The sequence below is a fragment of the Monodon monoceros genome, unplaced genomic scaffold (genome assembly GCF_005190385.1).
Source record: "Monodon monoceros isolate NGI ecotype Baffin Bay Population unplaced genomic scaffold, NGI_Narwhal_1 Super_Scaffold_12, whole genome shotgun sequence".
Classification (NCBI taxonomy): Eukaryota; Metazoa; Chordata; class Mammalia; order Artiodactyla; family Monodontidae; genus Monodon; species Monodon monoceros.
In genome coordinates this window covers 161,691,320-161,708,088 of record NW_021703768.1, presented here as the reverse complement: position 1 = coordinate 161,708,088, position 16,769 = coordinate 161,691,320, and the positions used below count along the sequence as shown (strand labels likewise).

Here is a 16,769-nt window from a genome sequence, read left to right as displayed (position 1 = left end):
GCGGACAGATCCCCTGTGTTTGAGTGGAGAGAGTGACTCCTCTCCCCAACCACAGACCCCGCCTGTGCCCGTGGCTTCGCCCGCGTGAAGGGGCTCAGCTGCGAAGGTAACCCCCATCCCCACCCTCTGCGGTTCGCCCTCCAAGCAACACGTGGGCGAGTGTCATGGGGGCTGCCTGGGGCCCCTCCCTGAAGTCATTTGAGATCGAGACATTCTCCCTCCTTGGTACCTGGGTCTTCCCCGCGATCTGCCAGCCCCTGAGGCTGGCACTGCCCCTTCCCCCTCCCCAAGGACCACGTGGTGTCCTGAGGCCCCAGGGGAACAGCTCCTGGGAGCCTCCAGCCCTTGCCTCTCCTCCTTGCCTGCTGCTGCCCAGATGTGAACGAGTGTGAGGTCTTCCCGGGGGTCTGTCCCAATGGGCGCTGCCTCAACACCGCTGGCTCCTTCCACTGCAAGTGTCTTGAGGGCCTGACGCTGGATGCCACGGGCCGGCTGTGCGTGGGTGAGTGCGGGCTGGGTCCCCATGCAGGGCCCCCTGCCCTTCATTGCCTCCACTCCCAGCGGCTGGAGACCCCTCCTAGGGACAAGCAGGATCTCGGGGGTCCTCCAGGACCCTCTGCTCACTGTCCACCTCCTGCCCACGTGTCTCCAAAGACATTTGTTTTGGGGGATGCATCTTCTTAACTGCCCTTCTAAGGAAGCTCATTGCAGATGGCAAAATCTCGTGGAATAATACTTGCAACCTTCATTTATTCTTTCTTGTTAGCGAGTAAGGTTTACACGGGGGGATTTGAGCAGGAGACACCTCTAGCATGAGTGCTAAGTGATGCTGGTGAACCTTCCTCAGCGTCCAGGGCTCAAACCCTCACCCTGAATGGCTTACCCTCAGTCTCAAAGGCTCTGAGATATTTTCCCCCTCGATGAGGGCTTCTTGCTTTGTCCCTATCAACATCTCGAACAGGACATTTCTTGGCCAAAAGCATGTGCCGGCCAGCAGGTAGTGCTCCGAGTTCTATCAGCTTTTCCTCCTGTAGTCCCATCAATCCATTGGTAGCCTCCTCGGGGTCACCTTGGAGCCTGGTCAACGTCAGGCAGATGGGCCCTGATGACCCTTCTCAACTTCGATTTCCTTCTAAACTGAGCTTCAGGTGTGCAGCGGGTCTTCTTGCTGATTCCAAAAGGTGAGCAAGGAAAGAAAGTAACTGAGTAAAGAGGAAAAAGCCATTGCTGAATTCACGGCCAGGTGAAATGGCTCAGTCTGGTCAGCCCTGGGCCAAGCCACTGGGTACATGGGAACTTAAGACAGATCCCTGTGTGTCATGGCACTTCTGCTTATCTTTATTTTTTCCTAAAGATTCTGTAACAGGGTCTTGTCCTCAAATGGACCCACTTAAACGTATGTTCCTTTTGTAAAGAGTGAGAAGTTGTCTTAGACCAGGGATCAGCCAGCTGTTTCTGCAAAGGGCCAGAGAGTAAATGTTTTCAGCTTTTGGGGCCTCACAGTCTGTTGCAGCTACTCAGCTCTGCTGTGTAGTGTAAACACCCACAGACAGTACAGAAACAAATGGATGTGGCTGTGTGTCAATAAAACTTTATTTACAAAAACAGGAGGCTGGCACCCCAGGCCGTAGTTAACCAGCCCCATTCTTAGACCCTCGTGTCTGGTGCTGAGGAAGGCTTATCCACTCCCAGATTATTCTAAGGGAGTTTTACAGGTTAAACACACACACTCTGGAGCCAGATGGCCTGGTTTGAACCCCGCTCTACCTCTTACTAACTGTTTGGCCTCAGGTCAGCTACTTAACCCTCCTCTGCCTCAGTTTTCTTGCCTGTAAAATGGGCATGATGATAATATTTTCCTCTTGGTGTTATTTTGAGGATTCAATGGATTGATGAACTTAGAACAGTGCCCATCACATAGCAAGCACCTAGCAGTGCAAGTTATTATAGTGTAAGTTTTGGATTATACCATTATTCAAATGTAACTATTGGATTATATCATTTTTAAAATGTAACTGTTGGGAATTCCGTGGTGGTCCAGTGGTTAGGACTCGGTGCTCTCACTGCTGGGGGCCCCAGGTTCGATCCCTGGTCAGGGAACTAAGATCCCACCCGCCACACAGCGCTGCCAAAAAAAAAAAAAAAAAGAAGTATTGGATGATATCGAATCTCAGCATAAGGAAGTCACTCTTCCCGTTGGGGAGGAAGTTTCAGAAGAAGCTGCTGAAGGAGGCTCTAATGCCTGTCCTGGCAGGCACAGTGTGGCAGGGGCAGGACTGGTGACTGCCCCTCCTTGCAGATGTGCGCCTGGAGCTTTGTTTCTTGCATTGGGATGAGGATGAATGTGGGGCCGCCCTGCCCGGCAAGTACCGGATGGACGTCTGCTGCTGCTCCTTGGGAGCCGCGTGGGGGGCCGCGTGCGAGGCGTGCCCTGAGCCTGAGTCCCCAGCGTTTGCCAGCCTGTGTCCCCGGGGGCTGGGCTTTGCCAGCCGGGACTTCCTCTCAGGCCAGCCCTTCTATAAAGGTGTGTTTGGGCTCAGGGAACCTGGTGGATGGGGAGAGGGCACAGCGTGGGTAGAGGCCTGGAGATGGGACGTGTGTTTGGGAGAGAGCAAACATCTGTGGCCAGAGGGGTGAACGCTCAGGCGGTGGGGACCCAGAGACATCGGGGCAGCGTGACATTTTGTGCTCCCATGCTGCAGATGTGAACGAGTGCAAAGCCTTCCCCGGGCTGTGTGCACACGGCACCTGCCGCAACACCGTGGGCAGCTTTCGTTGCTCTTGTGCTGGGGGCTTTGCCCTGGACGCCCAGGAAAGGAACTGCACAGGTACGTGCCCGCATCTGCCTCCTGGGCGGTTGGGGGGCGCCTACAGGGATGGGGGCCATGAACTAGAGGCACCTGAAAGACAAGAACCGGCCTTTTCCTGCCTGTCTACCTGCCTGCTCTGTGACCGAGGACAGCTCAACACCCTCTCTGGGCCTTCGGGATCCCAGCTACAAAAGGAGGGGCTGGCAGAGGTGGCCTCCAGGGGCCTCCAGGCTGGAAGGAAATTCCCTACCCTCGTCTGGGGTGCAGTCACGGCACCTCTGTTAACCTGGGTTCAGCAGCTTGGGGCTCCTGTGCACCCCTGGGTGTTTGCAGATGTGGAGGCCCGGCCCGTGCCCACTCTCTCCACAGACATTGACGAGTGCCGCATCTCCCCTGACCTCTGCGGCCAGGGCACCTGCGTCAACACTCCGGGCAACTTCGAGTGTGAGTGTTTCCACGGCTACGAGAGTGGCTTCATGATGATGAAGAACTGCATGGGTAGGCAGCCACCCCGGGCAGGGTGATGCTTGGGGGTCTCGGGGCCAAGCCGAGGGATGGGGGTGACATCGCTGTGATGGATGTAGGTGGAGGGGGCCGGAGTGGGGAGAAGCCATGATCCAGCTGGGACACAGCAAGTGTGGGCGTCATCCCTGTAGGCTGCTGGACATTGGGTGTGGCATTCAGATGAGAAGCCTGGGAACCAAGATTCGGGCAGGCCTCCTGGGGGGTCGTAGCATGAGAAGAGGAGGGGGCCCGGGACAGAGGAGCCTCTTCGCCTTTCATTCACTTTTTCATTCAGTGAACATTTCATGTGCATCTACTCAGGGGAACCACAGAGAGCTCGGCAGCAGAGGGCCATTTTCTCTGAGCTCGTGACCTAATGGGGAGATAGATGTTTAATAAAATAAATCTCCAAACAAATGCCAAATAAAGAGACACTGTCATAAGCACTTGAAAGGGCCATATGGTGCAGTGGGAGCATAGACCCCTAGGATGTATCCCATTCTGTGGGGCTGAGAGAGTGGGAGTAATTGGGGTGAAGAGGGGCTGAAGAGTGGCTTGAAGAAAGAACAGTGCATGCAAAGGCCCTGGGGTGGACGTGAAGGATAGAAGGAGCTGCTGTGTGGAGGGCCGGGTGGGAGGGGGAACAGCACCTGAGGGGTGGAAGGAGGCCCATGAGGCTGGAGTGGGAGGAGAGTGGGGGTGGGTGGTGAGGTCCCCCACTCCCTGTGCTGATGCCTGGAGGGGCTGGGCCTTGCCTTCCCTCTGTGTCCTCCGGGGGGCGCTTCTCAGGGCCTCCTTCAGCTCCAGGAGTGTCAGCCTGTGTCCCTGATAATTCTGAGAATTCCAGCTTCCCTCCCAGTCTGACTCCCATGGGTCACCCAAGTCCCAAAACTCCAGGCCCTTTCGGCGTCAGCCAGGGTGACAGGGCTGGGGGAGAGGGGCACAGGGAGAAGCTTCCACAAGCCATATCACACCCTGCCAGGTCAGCGTCCTCACACCTCCTCTCTCTCTCTCCACACGCCCAGACGTGGATGAGTGTGCCCGGGACCCACTGCTGTGCCGGGGAGGCACCTGTACCAACACGGATGGGAGTTATGAGTGCCAGTGCCCCGCTGGACATGCGCTGGTGGCCAAGGGTACTGCTTGTGAGGGTGAGTGTGGGTTGCATGAGGGAGATGATGGGAGTGTGTGTTTGTGCATCTCCCTGAGTACATACTTATGTATATGTGTGCACACGTGTGTCAGTCTCTATGCATGTGAGCGGTCACATGCATGAGGTAGCATGGGTGCAGGTCATTGTGCGTCCGTGTGATATGACCGTGCATGGGTGTGAGACGGAGGAAGTGTGTATTTGTGTGTCTGTGTGAGCATGCAGGTGTGTACCTGGGAATGTGTACAAGAGTGAGTGTGTGCATGGGTGTTTATGTGTGAGTCTGAGTGTGTGTCTACACAAGGATGTGTGTTCTTATGTGAGGGGATGTGGCGTTTGTGCATCTACATGAGCTTGTGAGAGAATGTGTGTCTAGGTGTGGATGTGTGTTGGCACGCGGGTGGGTGTGTTTGTGGATGGGGCTGTGTGCATGTGGGTATGGGTGTGTGTGTCGAGGGTATGTTTGCATATGAGTGGGGATGAGGTGTATTTGTGAGTCTTATGAGTGTGCCTGTGGCTGTGAAGGTGTGTCTACTGAGGGTGATTGTGTTTGCATGTGAGTGGGTGTGAGGGTGTGTTTGTGTGTGAGCTGTGTGCACGTAAGTGCATGGATCAGGGTGTGGGTGTTATCTGCTGAGGGTGTGTGTATTCAAGGGTGTGTTTTGGGTGAGTCTTGTGGGTGTGCACGTGGGTGTGCACGTGGTCTTGTAGGTGGGCACGTGGATCTGGGTGTGGGTGCGTGTTTGTACAAGGGTGAGGTGTGGACTCACACCTGTGGTGGCGTGTGGATGCCAGGAGCATGAATGCATCGGAGTGCACACGTGTCCCAGTGCCTCGGGGTCCTGCAGATGGCGGCTGAACACAGGCCGGGCCTTCCCTGGGGCCCCTCCCCTACCTGCTGTCCCCACCAGCCATGTGCTCCCCCTGCAGACGTTGATGAATGCTCCCTGAGTGACGGCCTGTGTCCCCACGGCCAGTGCGTCAACGTCATCGGTGCCTTCCAGTGCTCCTGCCACGCCGGCTTCCAGAGCACACCTGACCGCCAAGGCTGCGTGGGTGAGACCGCGCCCGCCCCCAGCCCCAGCCGAGGCCCCCACTACCACAGCAGTCACTCCAAGTCCCTGCCTCTGCTGGCCCCGCCCCCTAGTCAGACCCCTGCTTGACCCGCCCCCGCCACGCCCCCACCTCGCTCCCACCTCCCCCTGCCTCCCGTCCCACCACGCCCCTACCTCGCTCCCGCCATGCCCCGCCTCGCCCTGCCTCCCGCCCTGCCACGCCCACCCACCTCACTCCCGCCACGCCCCCACCTCGCCCTGCCTTCCGCCACGCCACGCCCCCACCTCGCTCCCGCCATGCGCCTACCTCGTCCTGCCTCTCGCCCTGCCTCCCGCCCTGCCACGCCAACCCACCTCGCTCCCACCACACCCCACCTCGCCCTGCCTCCCACCCCGCCACGACCCCCACCTCACTCCCGCCACGACCTCTACCTCGCCCTGCCTCCCGCAGACGTGGACGAATGCCGCTCTGGGAACGGTGGGTGCCACGTGCACTGCATTAACACCGAGGGCAGCTACCGGTGTGGCTGCGGACACGGCTACTCGCTGATGCCTGATGGGAGGGCGTGTGCAGGTGGGTGGGCGCGACCCCCTCCCTCCGCGTGGGATGGGGAACACACCTTTCCTGACCCAGACGCAGCCGGCCAGACGCGGGACAGGCCGCTGGCCCTGCAGCAGGGTCCCTGGGACTCCCCCTCCATCCCTGCCTGCCTGCAGCCCAGCCCCCCACCCTGCTCCCCCAGACGTGGACGAGTGTGAGGAGAACCCGGACATCTGTGACGGGGGCCAGTGCATCAACGTGCCGGGGGGTCACCGCTGCCTCTGCTACGACGGCTTTGTGGCCACGCTGGACATGAGGACGTGTGTAGGTGAGGAGCTGGGACTACATACAGGTGGAGGAGGCAGCTTCACACTTCACCCACCAGGCCTTCCACAAGGAGGCCACGTGGGCAAGATAGACGACAGTCCCATCCCCGTCACACGCGGGCAGGGTAGATGAGGCTTTGCACTTGGCAGTCTGCTCCTGGCCACCTGTGCCTAGAGCCCCTGCACCAAGACCCGTGGGATCTCATTCACAGCAGCAGAGGCCCTTGAACCTTGTTATTTTATGAACAGTTATTGAACACTTACCGTGCACCCAGTGCATGCAGAGGCATGTGCCCTGTTCTGAAAGCAATGTATAGGATCACTGCAGACCAAGGGGTTTTCTGCAGAGGAAGGTGAGCTAGATGGAAAGACACTGTATTCTCTGAGCCCTGCTTGGGGATCCAAGCTGTTTGGGCCATGATCACCGTCCTGTCCTGGCTGCAGGTCATCACGGGGCCCAAGGAGCAGATGTCTACTGGGTGCCCCATCAGGGCAGAGCTGGGGCCAGTGTGAGGAAGTACCAGGAAGTAAAAAACATAACCCTCCCAGGGAGATGTGTCCAGCCCAGGGCAGCTTAAAGCATTCCCGATCACAGGTGTCTTAGGAAACACTGAAGAAAAGGGGGCTTAGGACCAAGTTAAATAGGAAATGCTGCTTCCTCCATCCCTTCTTGCAGATCCACGTTGGCATAAAGGCTCTGAAAAGGCCTGCAGGAGAAAAAAATCCAGTTAGCTTTGTCTAACTCAGCGTTGTCTAAATGTATTGGTATAAAATCCTTTTGGGAATGCATGTCCAATGTGTTCCACGGAATATGTGCTGTAGACTGTTGACTGAACATTCGCGGCTGCCCAGCGGTGGAATTGGGGGAGTTCCCCACCCCTGAAGATGGGCAAAGAGAACCCCGATGCAGGGGACCCATGTGGCAGGGCACTTAGCAATGCTGCTGCATCCCCACCCTCACCTGCTTCCTCTCTTGTCATCCCACAGACGTGGACGAGTGTGACCTGAACCCCTACATCTGCCTCCATGGGGTCTGCGAGAACACAAGGGGTTCCTTTGTCTGCCACTGCCAGCTGGGTTACGTCGTCAGGAAGGGGGCCGCGGGCTGCTCCGGTGAGCTGGTGGTCAGTGGAGCAGGCGAGGGGGCCCCCGAGGGGCCAACTTAGGGTTCATGGGGTCTGCCCCATCCCTTGGAACAGAGTACAGCCAGACCTCATTCTTAACACATTTCCACTGGTGGGGCCTCACGTTAAAGCAAAATTTAGGAACCGATCACGTGCCCCTGGGGCTCCCTTAACAGCTCTGCCGGGGGGAGCTCTGGGTCCCTTTGTATCCACACCAGTTCCCAGAGCATGCTAGCCTGATGCTCTTAAGTGGTACAGGGATGAACATTTAAACACTTCCGTAGTTCTTGTTTTAGCCTCCCAGGATTGCTGAACCCCCTGACCACAAACCTGGTGCCTCAGAACCACAGAAATCTACTCTCTCTAGTATTAACAGTTCTGGAGGCCAGAGTCTGAAATCATAGTGTCGGCAGGGTTGGTTCCTTCTTGGGGCCCCAGAGGGAGAATCTCTCCCATCCCTCTCTCCTCACTTCTGGTGGTGGCCATTGGTCCTTGGCATCCTTGAACACACCATTCCAATCTCCACGTCCATCATCACAGTGTGTTCTCCTCTCTGTGTCCAAATTTCCCTCTTCTTATGAGGACGCCAGTCATTGGTTTTGAACCCACTGTACAGGATGACCTCATCTGATTTTGGTTACACCTACAAAGACCCTATTTCCAAAAAAGGCCACATTCAGAGGTTCTGGGAGTTAGGATTGGAACACACTTTCTTGGGAGAACATAATTCTACCTGCCATAATTACATAGTTATTTTAATGCATACTAGACAGAAACCTTGGCAAACAGTATCAAACCCGTGATTTCTTAGAGATCGTTATTTTTCTTTAAAGTATGTTCACGTGAGTAAAAATGGGAGGCAGTGTAAAGAAACTTTCAGCGAACAGCAGTTCACTTAGATGGTGTATGAACATGGCCGAGATAAGCGTGATGCAAAATTGGCTGAGGATCAGACACACTGCCTTAGAAGGAAATCCTGCTTTAGAGAGGGAGCACGTGCATTAGGACAGTTACTCTTAGCGTCTGCCCTAAGTCTCTCATGCTGCCATTTCAGACCATTTCTGGGCGCTTCTGGGAGTCATGCCCTGTTGGGTTTGGGGGTTTTCCTCTTGGGCTCTGGGTGAAGGTGGAAGCTCCCGCAGTGGTGTGGGGACATGTCTGGGCCAGCCCTGCCCCAGGGAAGATCCTTGCTCTCTCCCTTGCTCCTGCACTGAGTCTTGCCACTCTGTACCTGAAGCCCTATTTCTACTGGGCCCAGGTTTCCCGGGGGTGTTGCATCCTCCACCCCCTCTCCTGGTCCTGCCCCTCCTATGCCTGGGTCCCTCTCCTCTCAGATGTGGACGAATGTGAGCTTGGGGGACACAGCTGTGATGGTCACGCCTCCTGCCTCAACGTCCCTGGGAGTTTCAGCTGCAGGTGCCAGCCAGGCTGGGTGGGGGATGGCTTCGAATGCCACGGTGAGTGCCTGAGGGCAGGAGGTCCGGGCAAGAGCTGTAGAGGTAGGTGGGGCGGTGCAGGGGGAGGCAGGTGGCAGGGAGGGGTGGCTGGGCTCAGGCATGTCCAGGGGAGCCGGTCAGGGCTGGGGTTGGAGGGTCTGCCTCCCTGCAGCCCCTCGGTGCACACACCCAGGGGACTCCGGGTCCCATCTCCTGCAGACCTGGATGAATGCGCCTTCCAGGAGCATGGGTGCAGCCCGAGAGCTGACTGCCTCAACACCCCCGGCTCCTACCGCTGTGCCTGCCCCCCGGGCTTTGCTGGGGACGGCTACTTCTGCGAAGGTGAGGTCAGGGGTTAGGATGGGAGGGCTGGAGGGGCCCGAGAGGCACAGCCATGGGAGCTGGATTCCAAGGTGGCCACAGTGGTCAGTTGGCTTCCCGACTTGCACTGATCCACCCACCCACCCTGTGGGTGCCGGAGAGGACAGGCCTTCAGCATTTGGGGCCACGGGCCTGAGCCTGAGTCCCTGGAGGCAGTCTTCTCCCCTGGACTCAGAATGCATTGGAGCCTTATGGATGTGGGGAACAGGAGAACTTGCTTACTTCCTGGCGGCCCTCCACCCCAATCCTGAGTGACCAGGTCCCCTATCTGCTCCCTGGCCCTGACTTGGTCACCTGCCCTCCAAGTTCCCCGGGCTACTTGCCAGCTCCCTGGAACCCTGGGTGACTGAAGGATTTGAATGACAGGGGCCACCTGCCCACCCTGAGTGGGTCCTGGCCAGCTGACCCCCAGCCCTCTGTCTCTGGGTCCCCTTAGACAGGGACGAGTGTGCGGAGAATGTGGACCTTTGCGAGAACGGGCAGTGTCTCAATGCCCCCGGGGGGTACCGCTGTGAATGTGAGATGGGCTTCAACCCCACAGAGGACCAGCACGCCTGCCAGGGTGAGGTCTGGGGCTGCCGGGGTGTGGGCAGGTCCCTGGAGGTGCTGGCACTGGGGGTGACAGGAGCAGGATGCCAGGTGGGCTGGGCTGCGCTGAGCTGGGGTCCCCCCACCCCAGATGTGGACGAGTGTGTTCTCGGGAACCTGTGTGTGTTCGGGAGCTGTGAGAACCTGCCAGGCATGTTCCGCTGCGTCTGCGATGAGGGCTACGAGCTGGACCGCGGAGGCGGCAACTGCACAGGTGTGGGGTCCATGGGGCTGGGGAGGGGGCGTGCAGCTCATGTGTCCCAAACAGGGTTCAGCGGTAAATATTTTCAGGTTTCGGCCATACAGTCTCTGCCCTGTTGCTTGGAAACAGACACAGGCGACAAGTGAATGAATGAGCGTGCCTGTGTGCCAATAAAACTTTATTCACACAAACAGATAGGGGGCCGGATTTGGCCCACAGGTTGTAGTCTGCCAGCCCCTGGCTCAAAACATGTCCTGAATGTTGCTTTTTGTAGGTTAGCTCGTGGAATCTGGGGCAGGGAGAGCTGTCAAGGGCAAACCTCCAGGCCAAGTAGAACAGAGCAGGGGAGGGCGTGGGGCCGCCTGGGACGGGGCAGACCCCAGAGGCTGCTGTCCCATCAGGCTTTCTTCCCGGGGGAGGATGTGACCTGGCCCCTAAGCCTGGCCCCCAACAGCCAGGGCTCGACTCCTTGGGAAGAAGGCAGGAGGGAAGTGGGTCAAGGGAGGGCTCCCTGCTGACGGTGCCCCCACCCCACAGATGTGAATGAGTGTGCAGACCCCGTGAACTGCATCAACGGCCTGTGTGTCAACACCCCTGGCAGCTACCTCTGCAACTGCCCCCAGGATTTTGAGCTGAACCCCAGCGGGGTGGGCTGCGTGGGTGAGCACGCACTCCACTCCGGGTGGGGTTTTGGGGTCAGTGGGCTGGATGGGGCCATAGCCTGGGTCACCCAGATCCACCTGCTCCTGCCACACAGGCCCTTGGCCAGAGTGATCATCCCGATCGTCTGTTGAGATAGAGCCTTCTGCTCTAGACAGACGGACAGACACATGCATAGAGTCACACATGCACACAGAAATATGCATGCACACACTTCCACAGTCACACACAGAGGCACCCATGCACACACAAACACACATAGAGTAACACACAGTTACACGTACACAGAAGTACAAACACACACACACGCGCACGCACACACACAGCATTTCTCCCCCACCACTTGCTAACCATCCCTTTCTGCCTTTTCAGACACCCGGGTCGGGAACTGTTTCCTGGACACACAGGACCGAGGGGACGGTGGCATTTCCTGCAGCGTGGAGATCGGGGTTGGCGTCACCCGAGCATCCTGCTGTTGCTCCCTGGGACGGGCCTGGGGCAACCCCTGTGAGCTGTGCCCGCTGGCCAATACCAGTGAGTCCCTGGGGGAGTGGGGGCGGGGGAAGGCAGAGACCTAGCCCTGGTCCAGGCTCCCGCAGGGCTTAGTGGGTCATCTCTGCTAAGGGAGGGACACTGGGAACGAGAGTGGGAGAAGGGCTCGCCCTGGGTCACACAGCATATTCTCAGCAGTTCATCATCTAGGTCTCTCCCCAAAGTCTCCTTCTGCCATCTCTTCCTGCAAATTCTTTGTGTGTTTATATTCACTTGCTCACTCAGTCAATCAACAAACGTTGAGCATTCCTCTGTGTCCTGTCGTAGGGGTGGGGACCTAGAGAAGGATGGACCACAACTGCTGCACACTGCCCCTTACCCGTAAACCAACAGTCCCTGGACTGTTGAGAGTGGAACTATCCTAAGGGTCTGTTTGAGGCATAGTGATGGGTCAGGAGGAAGCCATGGACAGGAAGAGGGTAAGGGAAGCCTTCCCAACATAGGGACTTGAATGAGGTTTTGAAGGGTGAGTAGGAGTTTTCCAGGCAGAGTAGGGGGAAGGGTGTGGGGTGCAGTGGGAAGAGCATGTGCAAAGTCGTCAGGTGTGAAGTAGGGAGGCAGCTGTCCACCTATTCAGGTGTGTGTGTGTGTGTGTGTGTGTGTGTGTGTGTGTGTGTGTGTACATCCAGGGTCTTCCTTTCATGGGGGAAACTTGTGGTCACACTAGGGTCTGGTTTTGGATCACAAAGAATCCCTCCCTACCTCCAGCTACTACCACAAGATCCATCTGCTCACATGTTGAACTGTGAGCACATGTTTACACACACACACACACACACACACACACACTGGATCCCCCAGGATTGGATCAATGTCTCTTGGCCCCAAGAGGCTGAGGAGGTAAGGGATGTAGTTTCTGTGCTAAAGGGATGTAAGGCCCACTCTTGAGCCCTTTCTAGGGGACCTCCCCTGCCCTGCTTCCCCTGAGCTTTGCCCAAATGCCGCATCCCCCAGCCCCTCACAAGCACCTCTTGCCCTTGCAGCTGAGTACAGAACCCTGTGCCCGGGGGGTGAGGGCTTCCGGCCCAATCCCATCACCGTCATTCTGGAAGGTGAGTTCCTGGTAGACCATCCACTGATTGACCTTCCTCTCATTCCCCCCTCAGCGAGGAACAGAGTTGGGCAGCTTTGGGGTTGGGGGCAGATCCTCTCAGCCATCTCCTCTTCCACCTGTTGGTTTATTGATTCATCCTCCTATCCAACCCCCATCCACCCATCGATCCATTCATCTCTCATCTACCCACCCATACATCCATTCCCTATTTATCCATTCTTCCTTCCTTCTTTCCTTCCATCCATTCATCCATCCATCCATCCATATATGTAAGTATGTTCATCCATCTACTCACCTACCCACCCACCCATCCATCCACTCATTTATCTTTTCGTCCATTGACCCATTTGCTTATTCACCCATCTAGCACTTTTCATATCCACCTATGTACCCATCCACACATCCATCCTCCCATATCCATTCATCCATCCATCCATCCATCCATCCATCCATCCATCCATCCATGGGGGTAATGAGATTGGAGAATTCCATCAAGACGGAACTTTGTGATGGATGGATAGATGAAAGGATGTTCTATCCAATGAAGGGAAAGAGGATGAATTCAGGGTGACATTGACCCAGGAGAGTCTGGGTGCAGCCTCCAAATATCCAACAGCTCTTGGGTATTTTTTTTTTAATTAATTTATTTTTGGCTGCTTTGGGTCTTCATTGCTGCACATGGGCTTTCTCTAGTTGCGGCGAGCAGGGGCTACTCTTCACTGCGGTGTGCTTGCTTCTCATTGTGGTGGCTTCTCTTGTTGTGGAGCACGGGCTCGCAGCGCGTGGGCTTCAGTAGTTATGGCTCGCGTGCTCTAGAGCGCAGGCTCAGTAGTTGTGGCGCGCGGGCTTAGTTGCTTCATGGCATGTGGGATCTTCCCAGCCCAGGGATCGAACCCATGTACCCTGCATTGGCAGGCGGATTCTTAACCACTGCACCACGAGGGAAGTCCCTGAGTATTCTTAAAGAAGCAGGACTGGCTCTCCAGAACCCTGGAGAGCCCAGGGCAAGGCATGGGTGTCCCCCAAGTCCTCTGCTTGGATTTACCTTCCAATCACAGCTTCCTCACTTCCTGACAGACATTGACGAATGCCAGGAGCTGCCAGGGCTGTGCCAGGGGGGCAACTGTGTCAACACCTTTGGCAGCTTCCAGTGTGAGTGTCCACCTGGCTACCACCTCAATGAGGACACCCGCATCTGTGAGGGTGAGCTTGAACCCACCCCATCCTCCCTGCCTTCCTGCTCAGCCTCACCTCCTTTTCAGGTACTGGGGCCTCACATGCCCCTTGGAGTCTTCTCACCTGCTTTGTTGCCTGGGGCCCATTAGAAGGGTTGGGAAGGTTTCCTCGGAATGTCCCAATCTACCCTCTGCTCCGCTGCCCCCTGCCCGTCTCTCCATTGCCTGACCTCCAGCCTCCTTCCCACTCAGAAATGACCTGGCTTTATCTCAGCGACCATGCCCTTCTTCCCTTTGATTAAAAGCTGAGCAAGGCCCAGAGCTAAGAGGGGGAAGGGAAAGACACCAAAGGAACAGCCATGCCTTTCCTTTTCACTTGTCTCCTTACTGTCCTCTTCCGCATCTTAGTAACGATCAACAGTTGACTGGTGTCTGTGGTTGCACGTCACCACGGTGCTGAGCACCTGCCTTTGTCATTCGTTCATTCACCACAACAGCCTCATGAGAAAGATGTTCCTATTATGACCCCATTTTTCAGATGCAGAAACTAAGGCTCAAGGGGCTTAAGTCACTTGAGAGGTACCAGCTAGTAAGTGATTGAAACTGGCTTTGAGCCCAGCCATTCTTATCCTTGAGTCTGAGCTCTTTTGATGCAATATATGAAATTCCTTCCTTCCTTCCTTCATCCATCCATCCATCTGTCCACCAATCCATCCTTTTTCTTCTTTTCAACAATATTAACTGAGCACCTGCACGCAACCAGACACTGACATCGGCACACGACGACAGTAGATCTTTCACTCTGATCAGCACTCTAATTTAGAAACTCAAGGAAATGGTGAAAGAAGGGAGAGATCTAAGATTGATAGCCCAATTTCCTTTCTACATGGAGGTGGGAGCTGTCAAACCAGAGTCAGAACCCAAAATGCTTGAAAAATATCTCATCCCTCCCTGCCTCCCCTATTCCGTAGACTCTCAAGGGAAAAAGGGAAAAGTCCTGTCATCAGATATGGCCCTGTGTTGCATTTCTTGACTGTCACAGGGCAGGGAGACTTCAACCTGAATGTTAACCTTGGCTGTGGAGCCTCGCAGGGCCACTTTGTGCCCTTGAGGGCTGCAGGCTTGCAGCATTTCCCAGCTTTCAGACTCAAGGGCCCTGTACTCCAAAGGGTGCCATTCCCCCACCCCTCCCACCCCCGCTTTGTTTAATGCTCTGCTGTCACCATCTTGAAATTCTTCATATACTTTGCCCTGGACAAATTCTGTAGCCAGTCCTTGTCAAACATTTTGTCTAACTCCTACAATCACTAAGTCATATGGTAATTCTATGTTTGACTTTTTGAGGAACTGCCAAACTTTTCCACAGCAGCTGCACCATTTTGCATTTTCACCAGCAACATAAGAGAGTTCTAGTTCCTCCACGTCGTTATCAACACTTGTTATTTTCCATTGTTTAAAATATTATCCTAGTGGGTGTGAAATGGTATCTCATTGTGGTTTTGATTTGTATTTTCCTAATGACTAATGAGGTTGAGTACCTTTGGAGAAATGTCTATTTAGGTCTTTTGCCCATTTTAAAATTGGATTGTTTGCCTTTCTGTTGTTGAGTTGTGAGAGTTCTTTATATATAGTGGATATGAGACTCCCATCGGATATGTGATTTGCAAAGAGTTTCTCCAGTTCTGTGAGTTGTCTTTTCACTTTCTCGATAGTGTCTGCTGATGCACAACAGGTTTACATTTTGATGAAATCCAATTTATCTGTTTTATTTTTCCTTTTGTGGTTTGTGCTTTTGGTGTCATATCTAAGAATCCATTGCGAAACACAGGGTCATCAAGATTTACCTCTGTGTTTTCTTCCAAGGGTTTTATGGTTTTAGGTCTCACGTTTAGGTCTTCTATTTTGAGTTAATTTTTGTATATGGTGTGAGGTAGGGATCCAACTTCACGCTTTTGCCTGTTGGTATCTAATTGTCCCAGCACCATTTGCTGAAAAGACTTTTCTTTCTGCACTTTGTTGAAAATCAATTGACTGTAGATGTCTTGGTTTGTTTCTGGTCTCTAAATTCTATTCCACTAATTTATAGTTCTATCCTCATGCCAGTACCACTCTGTTTTGATTACTATAGCATTGTAAGTAGGTTTTGAAATGGGAAAGTGTGACTCCTCCAACTTTTTTTTCTTTTCTCAAGATTGTTTTGGCTGTTTGGGGTCCCTTACAATTTCATATGAACGTTAGGATCAGCTTTTCCATTTCTGCCAAAAGAAGAGAAGTCACTGGGATTTTGATGGGAATTACATTGAATCTATAGATCACTTTAGGGAGTATTGCGATTTTAACAAAAATGAGTCTTTTCATCCATGTACACAGGATGTCTTTCCATTTATTTAGGTCTTCTCTAATTTTTTTCAGAAATGTTTTATAGTTTTCTGTGTACAAGTCTTTCACCTCTTGGTTTGAATTTATTCTTAAGTATTTAATCTTTTGGATTCTATTATAATTGGAATTATTTTCTTAATTTCCTTTTCAATTGCCTTTTGGTAGTTTGTAGAAATACAACTGAAATTTCTATGTCAGTGTGTTGATCTTGCATTCTGCGTTGTGCCCGCTTCATTTATTAGCTCTAATAGTTTTCATTCTGTGGGTTCTCTAGGATATTTTATATATCAGATCCCCTGGTTTTGTAAGTTTTTGACTGGATTCCTGAGTTCCTCAAAAGTTAATTTTGTCAGTTTTTGCTCAGCCCAGTAGTTGTTTTTGTGGAGGAATAAAGCTCTGACATTCCCTATTCTGCCATTTTTGGAAATGTCACTCTTAGCTTGCTAATACTCCACCACCTGTTTTTGTATAGCCCACTAAGAACGCTTTTCACATTTTTAGGTTATTGGAAAAAATCAAAAGGAGAATAATACTTTGTGCCGCATGAAAATGACATGAAATTCACATTCCAGTGGCCATAAATCAAGTTGTACTGGCGCACAGCATGCTAGTTTGTTTACCCATTGTCTGTGGCTGGCTGCCTTCAAGCTACCATGGCAAAGTGAATAGCTCATCAGAGACCATGGTTTGGCTCGCAAAACTGAAAAAAATATTTACTGCCAGCCCTTTACAGAAAATGTGTGCTGCTTCTGGACTAAGGGATCAATCAGATTGAGAATCAACTTTTTTCTTTCAAGAATACTTTATTCATAGGGCTCTTGCTTCCTATTGC

General features: G+C 53.9%; 1 protein-coding gene across 2 annotated transcripts in view; it reads left to right on the top strand.

The window, feature by feature from the left end:
- The window catches only part of FBN3 (fibrillin 3), a 60,246-nt gene that overhangs the window by 16,090 nt on the left and 27,387 nt on the right, over positions 1–16,769 (top strand). Inside the window, exons 21-38 of one of the 2 annotated variants that reach the window (XM_029218591.1) lie at positions 56–106; positions 377–502; positions 2,300–2,524; positions 2,703–2,828; positions 3,180–3,308; positions 4,340–4,465; positions 5,395–5,520; positions 5,971–6,093; positions 6,263–6,388; positions 7,374–7,499; positions 8,845–8,967; positions 9,166–9,288; positions 9,764–9,889; positions 10,007–10,129; positions 10,655–10,777; positions 11,150–11,311; positions 12,313–12,381; positions 13,461–13,586. In XM_029218591.1, coding sequence (XP_029074424.1) covers positions 56–106; positions 377–502; positions 2,300–2,524; positions 2,703–2,828; positions 3,180–3,308; positions 4,340–4,465; positions 5,395–5,520; positions 5,971–6,093; positions 6,263–6,388; positions 7,374–7,499; positions 8,845–8,967; positions 9,166–9,288; positions 9,764–9,889; positions 10,007–10,129; positions 10,655–10,777; positions 11,150–11,311; positions 12,313–12,381; positions 13,461–13,586 — 2,259 coding nt within the window. Of the gene's footprint in view, positions 1–55; positions 107–376; positions 503–2,299; positions 2,525–2,702; positions 2,829–3,179; positions 3,309–4,339; positions 4,466–5,394; positions 5,521–5,970; positions 6,094–6,262; positions 6,389–7,373; positions 7,500–8,844; positions 9,289–9,763; positions 10,130–10,654; positions 10,778–11,149; positions 11,312–12,312; positions 12,382–13,460; positions 13,587–16,769 lie in introns of both variants that reach the window. The other variant, XM_029218590.1, reaches the window with a different exon arrangement.